The sequence below is a fragment of the Microcaecilia unicolor genome, chromosome 5, assembly GCF_901765095.1.
Source record: "Microcaecilia unicolor chromosome 5, aMicUni1.1, whole genome shotgun sequence".
Lineage (NCBI taxonomy): Eukaryota > Metazoa > Chordata > Amphibia > Gymnophiona > Siphonopidae > Microcaecilia > Microcaecilia unicolor.
In genome coordinates, this window is record NC_044035.1 from 185,549,757 (window position 1) to 185,561,553 (window position 11,797).

General features: G+C 43.1%; 1 protein-coding gene across 3 annotated transcripts in view; it reads left to right on the forward strand.

The window, feature by feature from the left end:
- The window catches only part of PARD6A (par-6 family cell polarity regulator alpha), a 322,963-nt gene extending 312,945 nt beyond the window's left edge, over positions 1–10,018 (forward strand). For 2 of the 3 annotated variants that reach the window (XM_030203655.1, XM_030203657.1), the window contains exon 4: positions 7,636–10,018. In XM_030203655.1, coding sequence (XP_030059515.1) covers positions 7,636–8,468 — 833 coding nt within the window. In that variant the 3' untranslated portion in view covers positions 8,469–10,018. The remainder of the gene's footprint in view (positions 1–7,635) is intronic. The other variant, XM_030203656.1, reaches the window with a different exon arrangement.
- Positions 10,019–11,797: the final 1,779 nt, after the last annotated feature.

Below are 11,797 nucleotides of genomic sequence, written 5' to 3' on the forward strand. Positions count from 1 at the left end.
ATTATCATGCATACACTGAAAATGCCCAGCATGAACATCCCTTTTACAAACTGGAATATCCAAATTATAAACCCGGGGGGGGGGGGGGGGGGGCAATGGACATTGATGTCTGTATGGCAGCAGTCTTGGACACACAGATGTCTATGGAGAACAGAGGAGCAGCCTAGTGGGTAATGCAGTAGACTGTGGGCCAAGAGACTCAAGTTCAAATCCCACTAAGCTTGCTTATATATTTAGGTACAGCTTATATATTTAGGTACAGTAGATAATTTTTCTGTTTCTGGTGGGCTCACAATTACAAAAATTAAAAAATAGCTGAAGTGGGATTTGAACCTGGGTCCCTTGGTTTATAGTCTACTGCACTAACTACTAGGGTACTCCTGAGACTTGCTTCCTGCTTTGCTAAGAATGCCCATAATGCCTGAAACTGTTATAGAGCCTCGTATCCCCTTTTGACTTCACTTTTAGGGGAGAGTGGGACAGCAGCCTCGAGAGACAGTGGTGTTCCTAGGTCGTCTGCCACCCAGACCGGATTGCTGCTGTGCCCCCCCCCCCCCCCCCCCCCAGCACATTGTTTTTACGTCCTGGGGGTGCAAGGAGCAGTCGTGCGGCTGTAATAAGGAGCAGGGAACCGGCAGAGCCGACAGCTGCATGGCTGCTTCCTGCACCCCCTTGCAGCTTGCACTGGGGCAGACCGCCCCCACCGCCCCGCCCTTGGTACGCCATTGCAAGGAGATTAAAGAGGTGTCATGCCTTAATCCTTCCAGTGAACAGCTGCTTAATCAGGGCACCTTTTTTTTATCCTGGACGTGCCTGAAATAGGTCTAATTAAGAACATCCTTCATTTCAGACATGGACATTTGTTCCCCTTTGGTAATCATTAGGTGTCCAGATTTCAGGCCCTCCCTAATCCCGCCGAAAACACACCCACAACATACCCCTTGCTATTTGGACGTACTGCAGTGTTGGACGTCCTATTTCTGCATTTCCAAATCAATACTTGGACTTTTCAAGCATGTGGACATCCATTTCAGCCCTTTGAGATGTGTATGTGCTTTGAAAATATACACCAAAGGCTATAAACATTTGGGGGGGGACTTTCCTTTTTCAAAGTTTTGTGTACTATCGGGTCAGTAGAATGGTACTATGCAATTTTTTCACAACTTTGATGTTTTTCATGTTCTACAGCCTAAAACCTGCAGATTCTTAAAACGGGGCATGTAATTTCTGCGGTTAACACTATTATTCAAATTACTTTCCGATATAACAAGCCAAAAGTACTTTCTAAGCTTCAGAAATTTGTGGAGTACAACAAATCTTGAAAGGGAAAAAGCCTCAGTACCCTCACCTCCACCTGTTGCAAAAGCTTACAAGGTGAAAAGGACTTAAACTGGGGTAAACTCTCATCACTGGCATTAAAAAACCCTTTCAAAACGATTGTAAAAACTCCGCTTGTATACAATTTCTGGATCAATAAATGTAAACGTGACAAAAGACAATAAAGAGTCACACAACTTAATTTTAAAAAAAAATGGAGTGTTCTTCCACTTCTATGAATCACACCGACTGTGGCCAAAGTTTCGCTATAAAGCTTCTCAAGGCATGACCAAACTTCAGCGTTTTTCAGGCATAAACATTTTTCATGTCACTAGGGTTAATTACATTTTTATTGATAAATATTTCTCATTTTTTAAAGATGTAATTAGTCCATACCTGAGGCTGAAATTTTGCAGAATTATGCAGTTGTATCTTGTGTTATAAATAAGTACCATTCCCTACTTTTGGTACCTTTTTGCTCAGTGGGTCACAATTATAGAAATATTTAGCAAATAAGAATAATAAACCAAAAAGTCCAGTTTGCATAATTGTTCATACTCTTTGACATATCAAGCTCAAATCAGCTTTGCTTCCAAAAATTCCAGTCACAGTAGTTGAGCTGATATGAAAACTTCTGGATAAAGCTTTAAACTGTTTCTGTTGCATGAAGTGAATTTGAAGCAAAGGTCTATACATGCCGGACACAGAGCTGCTGAAAAACTGTGGGATGCAGCTATTCAAAGGTATAGATTGAAGGAAGGCTATAAGAAAATATCAAACAGATCAATTTTCAGATGGACGTATATTTTCACTGGCAGCAGTTCACCTGCTATTTGGCAATCTTAAATTAAATGGATAACTTATCTGTAATTCCCAGCTTCACCATTGCTCTTCTTCAAAGCTGGCTTCTTATACAGATACAATTTGGCCGTATTGTGAGTTAAGTACATAAGTAATGCCACACTGGGAAAAGACCAAGGGTCCATCGAGCCCAGCATCCTGTCCACGACAGCGGCCAATCCAGGCCAAAGGCACCTGGCAAGCTTCCCAAACGTACAAACATTCTATACATGTTATTCCTGGAATTGTGGATTTTTCCCAAGTCCATTTAGTAGTGGTTTATGGACTTGTCCTTTAGGAAACCGTCTAACCCCTTTTTAAATTCTGCCAAGCTAACCGCCTTCACCACGTTCTCCGGCAAATAATTCCAGAGTTTAATTATGCATTGGGTGAAAAAAAATTTTCTCCGATTTGTTTTAAATTTATACACTGTAGTTTCATCGCATGCCCCCTAGTCCTAGTATTTTTGGAAAGCATGAACAGATGCTTCACATCCACCTGTTCCACTCCACTCGTTATTTTATATACCTCTATCACATCTCCCCTCAGCCGTCTCTTCTCCAAGCTGAAAAGCCCTAGCCTCCTTAGTCTAGTCTTTCTTCATAGGGAAGTCGTCCCATCCCCGCTATCATTTTAGTCGCCCTTCGCTGCACCTTTTCCAATTCTACTATATCTTTCTTGAGATGCGGCGACCAGAATTGAACACAATACTCAAGTTGCGGTCGCACCATGGAGCGATACAACAGCATTATAACATCCTCACATCTATTTTCCATACCTTTCCTAATAATACCCAACATTCTATTCGCTTTCCTAGCCGCAGCAGCACACTGAGCAGAAGGTTTCAGTGTATTATCGACGACGACACCCAGATCCCTTTCTTGGTCCGTAACTTCTAATGTGGAACCTTGCATGACATAGCTATAATTTGGGTTCTTTTTCCCACATGCATCACCTTGCACTTGCTCACATTAAACGTCATCTGCCATTTAGTCGCCCAGTCTCCCAGTCTCGTAAGGTCCTTCTGTAATTTTTCACAATCCTCTTGCGAGTTAACAACTTTGAATAACTTTGTGTCATCAGCAAATGTAATTACCTCGCTAGTTACTCCCATCTCTAAATCATTTATAAATATATTATAAAGCAGCGGTCCTAGCACAGACCCCTGAGGAACCCCACTAACTACCCTTCTCCATTGTGAATACTGCCCATTTAACCCCACTCTCTGTTTCCTATCCTTCAACCAGTTTTTAATCCACTATAGGATATTTCCTCCTATCCCATGACCCTCCAATTTCCTCTGTAGCCTTTCATGAGGTACCTTGTCAAACGCCTTTTGAAAATCCAGATACACAATATCAACCGGCTCCCCTTTGTCCACATGTTTGTTTACTCCTTCAAAGAACTGAAGTAAATTGGTCAGGCAAGATTTCCCCACACAAAAGCCGTGCTGACTTGGAGGGGCATAATCGAATGGCGCCGGCGAAATACATGGCCGGCGATGTATTTTGGCGGCGCCGCAAACAGCTGGCCAGACCCGTATTTTCAAAAAAGATGGCCGGCCATCTTTTGTTTCGACAATACGGTTCCGGCCAGCCAAATGGTTACGAGAGGTTTCAGAATTCCCTCTATGAATCCAGATATTTCTTCCGTGAGTGTGCCAATACCTGATATGATTGGTCTGCCAGGGTTTCCTGGTTTGTGGATCTTGGGTAGCATGTAGAATGTTCCCACAGCAGGCTGGTTTGGTATGAGTTTCTTCAGGTGAGGTTGCGCTTGTGTAGGACCCTACAAACTAACGAACGCATTATCATCAAACCCGCAGACAAAGGAGGCGTAGTGGTAATTATTGACATACAAAAATACATTGAAGAGGGGCACAGACAGCTCTCAGACAATAAATACTACAGGAAACTAACTGAGGACCCCACACAGGATTACACAAAACAGTTGAAAGACCTTATCAAAACATTTCCTACACAAGCGTAACCTCACCTGAAGAAACTCATACCAAACCAGCCTGCTGTAGGCACATTCTACATGCTACCCAAGATCCACAAACCGGGAAACCCTGGCAGACCAATCATATCAGGTATTGGCACACTGACGGAAGAAATATCTGGATTCATAGAGGGAATTCTGAAACCTCTCGTACACAAAACTAACAGCTTCATACAAGACACCACAGACTTTCTGAATAAATTGAAAAATATCAAGCAACTACCACCTAACACCCTTCTGGTCACGATGGATGTAGAATCACTATACAGCAACATTCCACATGCGGATGGCATAGCTGCATGTGGAAGACTCCTAAAAAATCCACACTGGACCATCAATACTCACCAGAAACTATTACAAAATTAATCAAATTCATTTTAACTCACAACTACTTCCGCTTTAACAATGATATCTATCTACAAATAATGGGCACTGTGATGGGCACCAGGACAGCACCCCAATATGCCAACCTTTTTATGGCTGAGCTGGAAGAGACATTTCTGAATACACACCAGACCAAACCTCTAAAATACTACCGGTACATCGATGACATTTTTATGATTTGGACGGAGGGTGAAGAAACTCTGAAACAATTTTATTCTGCCTTCAATACATACCATCCTACAATCAGATTCAAAATTGACTACTCCCCAGAAAAAGTCAATTTTTTGGACACCACGGTCTCAATCAGTGATGGCTGTATACAAACATCTATATACAAGAAACCCACAGACAGATGCAGCTACCTCCACAACTCCAGCTTCCATCCTTCACATACAAAAAGATTCATCATTTACAGCCAAGCCACAAGATACCACCGTATCTGCTCTGACCCAGGGGACAGAGGCAGACACCTTAAAAGCCTGACTGCATCCTTCAAACAGAAAGGCTACAACCCCCAAATAATCTCCAAGAATATTGCCTCCTCCCTCAAAACACTCAGGGAGAATCTGCTACAGTACAAGGAGAAAAAATCCACAGACAGTATCCCCCTTGTAGTGACATACAATCCAGAGCTGGAAAAACTGAGGAAAATCATAAGAGATCTACAACCTATACTCCAGGAGGATGAATTACTGAAAGAGATATTCCCATCCCCACCAGTACTGGCCTTCCGACAGCCACCCAACTTAAAACACAAGCTAATCAGAAGTAAACTTCCATCACAGACTGAAAAGGAACAGAAGAGCAAACGTCCCTGTAATTTATCCAGTTGCAAACTATGCCAAAATATTTCACAGGACCCCACAGTTATCCACAAAGGAAAGATATTCAACATAAAGGGATCTTTCACTTGCTCATCTTCCAATGTGGTATATATCATTCAGTGTAAAAAATGTAACGAAGGATGCTATATTGGAGAAACAGGCCAGATGCTTAAGGCAAGATTCAATTTACATAGACATCACATGAACAATACAGCCAGTAGGGCCCCCACCCCGGTGGGACAGCACTTCACAGAACCAGGACACTGTACCAGTGATTTTACAGTGAGAATACTGAAAGGTAACTTTAAAACCATACAAGAACGTAAGACCTTTGAAGTCAGAATGATTGAATATTTTAACACCCAACAGAAAGGACTTAACAAGGATCTGGGGTTCCTAGCCCATTATAAACCATAAAGCTGTATGTCTCTGTTGATCACCCCACCCTTCACCTATCCACACCCATCCTGTAGGAATATCAATGATATGCTTTGATGTCCCCATGCATACCTCCTACCCACCCCCCCACCCTGTCAGACTGTCATAGTAATGCTTGAATGTTTTCACTTATATACTCTGTCAGCTAGCACATTTGCTTATTTCCGATCTGACGAAGAAGGGCAACCTTCGAAAGCTAATCAAGAAATGTATTAAGTTATGTCCAATAAAAAAGGTATCATCTTATTTTCTTTTCCATGTTTTATTTTGTTTGATTTCTATTGATAACCATAATGGAAGGAAAGATAAATCAGGTAAACATCTTATGTGCCTGGGAAGCAAATTCCTCCACTTCAGTCACTGATAACCAAACCCAGCAGACTAATTGGCTTTAATTAGAATTTAGGTGTACAACTTTCTAGGCGTATTCTATAACGCGGTGTGTGTAAATTCTAATGTGCATAGTCAAAAAGGGGATGTGGTCGTGGGTGTAGAATGGGTGGGTTGTGGGCATTTCAAAAAAACTATGTGCACTATTATAGAATACACCCAATGTGTTCTTAACTTAGGTGCAAGTATTTAGGCCTGGTTTTAGGTGTCATAAAAGGGTGTGCCTAAATTTTAGTCGCAAGAATGACGCGTGAGCGTATTCTATAAACTATGCTTAACTTTAGGCATAGTTTGTAGAATCACACTAGCTGCATGGTTTTACAGTGCCGATTTTTAAGGCACCATATATATATAGAATTTCCCCCTTAGCATGTCCTTCTGCAAGTCTTTCCTGCGTGCTAAGCCCATTTCTAGCATGGCTGTCATAAACGATTTTTTCCTATTTTATTTCTGGCTGTGTGCTAATGTTACATTAGTGCACAGCCATTAAAAAAAAAATCACGGGAGCACTTACTGCCTCCTATTTAGGGAGCTGTAAGGGCTCCTACATTAAGGATGCACTAACCAGTTACCATGGCAGTGATGTCAGTGCACTAGCAGATTAAGCACATCCATGCCCATTCTTTGCCCTTGACACACCCCCTCAAAAAATTGTAAAAAATAATTACCAGGCGCTTAACTCACAGATGGCAGAACACTTTAGCACATTAGGCCATTTATGCTGCATTAGGTTCATGTTAGCGCCTAACGCAGCTTAGTAAAAAGGCCCCAAGTTATTTATATTTTAATCGTTGTAGGGGTCTTTATACAAAACTGTGGTAGGAAGTGGCCTTAGAGTGTCCTTACATAGGTTTTTCCTGCACATTAAGGCCATTTTTACCGCAGCCAGAAAATGGCTGATTTTCCAAATTAATGGCCAGGTGCTAATGTATTATTAATTGCTATCTAAAAGACTATATATTAAATTGCAGGCATTTTTAACTACTTACATGCCATTAGTACATGGCCATTAACAAAATGCGTGAGCTCTTCCTGCCACCTATGTTGTAGACGGTAAGGGCTCACAATCTAATCCTGTGATAATCAGTTAGTGTGTAGTAGTGTGTCTGTTCTAACAGATTTGCGCCATCATACCCACTCTCCACTCCCAGACATGCCCCCTCAGAGAAAAATTAAGAAAAGATTTTAGCATGTGGTTTATGCATGTATATTGGGCTTTTACCATAGGATGCCTCAGCGTGTCTTGTGGTAAGCATCCACTAGCGCTTACCACAGCTTAATAAAAAGAGCCCTTAGTTTGTATAATGACCTTTTTATTTCTTATCCTGTTTCTTAGATGTTTTCTTCTTCTCACACTTTATCTTCTTTCAACGAGTGTTGTAAAATGGGATGTTTTGTAGGTATAGAATGTTAACATGTGATATCTTGTGCTTCTTTACAGCAGAAGCCGACACAAGTGTGTTTGTCACCAACTCCTTGCAGCGGAAGAAGAAGGGCCTGCTGCGACCTACACACCAGCGCTGTAAGCCCCACCTCTTCATCGGGATGCCCCAGGACTTCCGGCAGATCTCTTCTATTATTGATGTGGACATCTTACCTGAGACCCACCGACGTGTGCGGCTTCACAAGCACGGCTCAGACAAACCTCTGGGCTTCTACATCCGTGATGGTATTAGTATGCGTGTCACATCACAGGGTGTCGAAAAGGTTCCTGGCATCTTCATCTCACGCCTGGTGAAAGGAGGCCTAGCAGAGAGTACGGGACTCCTGGCTGTGAACGATGAGATCCTGGAGGTGAATGGCATTGATGTAGCAGGGAAGTCACTGGACCAGGTGACAGACATGATGGTGGCCAACAGCCACAACCTGATTATCACTGTCAAGCCAATGAACCAGAGGAACAATATCATTCGGAGCAGCAAGGCCTCAGGGAGCTCAGGTGTGTCCACAGATAGCACCCCCAGCCAGCAGAGCCAGCAGACTCCAAATTCTTCCTCCCTGTACATGAATAATTATAGCAAGGCAGAAGGGGAGAGTGATGAGGAAAGTGACATCATTATTGAGACTGACAGCACACCTCACTTCATCCCCCTGAGCCTCAACCACAGCATCTGCATCAACGGGGAGCTGCAAAAAGACTTTCAGCAGAGTTTGTCTCTGCATAGCTCCCAGGGTTCCTTGCATCTGCTGAACAATCACAATAGCAGCCCCAGCCACATGGGACGACATCAGAGAAGCACTATGAAGGAGGATGGCACAGTAATAATGTTATAGTTTTCACAGAATCAACTTTGGCTTTGCTTTTTTTCAGTGTTTCACCAGTGACAGAAGCCACTTGGTGACAGTGAGACTTTTGGAACCTGCTTGTGAGCTTCCTGCTCTTGCTCATTCAACCCATAGAGGCCAGAGATCACTGCCCAAGGCTACCTCTCCCACAGCAGGAAACCCTTCAGGCACAGCCTTCACTATGTTTCACTTCCCAGGTACACCCTTCCACTTCAGCTCTTCCACTTTTAATACTAGCAGATTTCTCCACATGCTCTCCCCACTCTGTCTATATTCTCCTCTGTCTAATCTTTAACTAGAAGTGGAGAGACTTGCCATGGCATGCTCCCCACCTCCAACTTTCTTTGATCTCTAATTAGTGCTGGGTGATTTCCTTGGGCACGTTTTTGAACTGGTTTGTTGCTCTGAGGTGGTAAGCAACTCCTTCCACAGTTCAGGAATTCCCCATCCTTTTTTCAGAGGTGGACCTGCTGCACAAAGAACCAGAGGACAGAGACGTCAGTTCTTTCCCAGGCCAGAATTTAATCTAGAGATCTGAGCCAAAAAAGAATCTCCAGGAGCTGGTTCTCTTGTCATGCTTTTATCGTCTTCCAGGTTCTAGACTACGAATGTTGTCATCTCGCTCTTCCTCTCTCCATACACGGTAGCCCCTAGACCATTTACTGATAAGAACTAAGGGTGTAATATTCAGTGATGGCAGTCAGCATTTTAATTTTAATTTTATCATCGGCATTAAATTAATTTGTATATTCAGCGGCAGTAAATGTTGACTGCCACCATTGTTGTTCAGCAGGTCTAACCTAAACATATACCTTATCCGGACAGTGGCTGAAAATTGCCACTCTACCCTCCCACTTCTCCTTCACTATAAGATAGTGTCAGGGTAGTTAGACATTTTGAGCCCAGCATTATCTGGATAGCTTTTTAATGTCTGTGAATAAAGAAGTTATATATTTATTGATTGCCTGTAAATATATAACTTCTTTTGAAATTTGACCTGAAAGCTTTGTTTACTTTTTATAATTACTGTACACTGCCCAGCTTCTGAAGTGGCTGTCTAACCTAGTGGTCAAATGAAATTTCAAGTTTATCCCCAATTATCTACCCCATGGGTGGTAGTGATGAAATAATTCTGGTTTCAGTACCCTACACCACAATGAAAGCATCTTTGAACACATATCTGTCTGAGATGTCATCAGTCTGTTGATCATTGTTTGCATACATTGGTTGGATACAGCTGTATATCACATTCAGGAAGTTAGTCACTCACAGCCCAATATTTAGTAATTTGTCAGTCCCTCCTATACAGCAGATGCCTGCTTTATAGAGCAATGTCCCACACCCGTAATAGCTTCACTCACATCCCCGCTGCTCTACTAGTAAGTGAGAAAGGAAAGATACATCTTAACACACAAATACTGACATCCTCGTGCCCCAGACAAGCATATACCCAGACCTAGGATTACCATATTTGGCGCTTCAACTCTCGGCGGCCATTTTGAATCCCGAGCCGAGACTGAGAAGGATGCAGGGCAAGGACAGGCAGCGCTCCGGGCAGGAAAGAGGGGGGGCTCTTTCCTTCCCCAAAGAGGGCACTGGACCACCAGGGCAGATAGTAAGTAAGGGAAGGGGAGGGGAGACCCACGGCGCCGCTCGCCTGCCCACCCGTTTGTCCAGAAATCCAGACAAACAGGCGGGCGGGCAAAACCTACTGGACGCCCCGGACATGTCCTCAAAAAGAGGACATGTCCGGGGAAATCCGGACATATGGTAACCCTACCCAGACCTCCACTGCACCCTAATGCATAGAGCCCAGCTCTCATATACACACAAAATCTATCATCTCTGTCTATCCACCATTCACAAACCCTGATATCCCTACTATTAGTTATATTTTTAGTGCTACTAGGCATTTGCAGTGCTGCACAGACAGCATAAGAGACAGTCCATGCCACAGTCTAGTCCAGATACACCAGCAGGAATTCACAATTTCCTGTGTTGCATTGGGAATCAATACAAAATCCAGCCCTTATTGCAAAATTCTCTACCAGGGACCAGGTAGGGCAGGAAGTAGCAATGATTCCTCTTCTATCCCTATTGATGGTCTGAGCTTGGTGATTAAAAAAAAGGACAGCAGTGGTATCTCAGGCAACGACCTGTTTCTCAGCTGCCCAAGACCAAAGTTTCATTGCACTGTAAACCACATGGCCTAAACAGCAGAGGAAGAGGAAGTGGCTTGAGGTGTGTTGTTGTTCAACCACCAGCCTTATTTGGTCACTAAGCCCAGATGGGCAGGGCAGGAGATCATCATGTGGGTTTGGGGAGAGGTGAGGAGCTCCATGAGAGGGGTTTTAGGTATGTTTGTGAATGAGTGGATTAAAGGAGGTATGGGTTATGCAATTGAATAAGAGGTGGGGAATGAATGAGTAAGAGGATCAGAGGGTATATGGGATGAATGAGTGTATGAGATAGGAGATCACGGGGCTCATTTTTAAAGGACTTACTTACAAGTGCTTTGAAAATATGCCTCCATAGGTGTTGTGGGGTAAGTACATGAGTATGAGCAGATTGGAAGGGTGCAGAAGGGGACTACAGGGGATCTTGGGAGGAGGTGTGAAATAATAAATGAAAGAAGAGATTATGTTGGTGAGAGGGATGTAAGAAAGTGGATCCGTCCTCCCTCTTCTGATCTTCTTTCATCAGTTTCCCTTCTCTCCATTCCCTCTGCTCCTCACTCCATCCTTGATCCTTCATCTCTTTCATACCTTCTGCATCTCCTATCTCTCCACCCCTCCTTGCTGAGTTCTCTTCTTCATCTCCCTTCTCTAGCATCCCTTCTTCTAGATCTCCTTTCCTACCCCTAATATTGAACTCAAGCTTGTTTGTGATAATGTGGGATATAAATGTCAAAAATAAATAAATAAAACAATATCTACCCCCTCCCTTTCCAGCTTTAATCACTAAGATTCACATATACTCTTATCTCTCCCTACGCTGCTCTCCGGAAACTCCATTCACTGGGTAAATCTCTCTTATCTGTATCCTTCTCCTCCACCGCTAACTCCAAACTGCGTTCCTTTTATCTTGCTGCACCATATGCCGGTACATCAAACTCCATCTCTGGCCGTCTTCAAATCTAGGCTAAAAGCCCACCCTTTTGATGCTGCTTTTAACTCCCAATCCTTACTCACTTGTTCAGTACCCATGTTTTATTATTCCCACCTTAGTAATTCCCTTATTTCTTATCTGTCCTAATTAGATTGTAAGCTCTGTCGAGCAGGGACTGTCTCTTTATGTCCAGTGTACAGCGCTGTGTA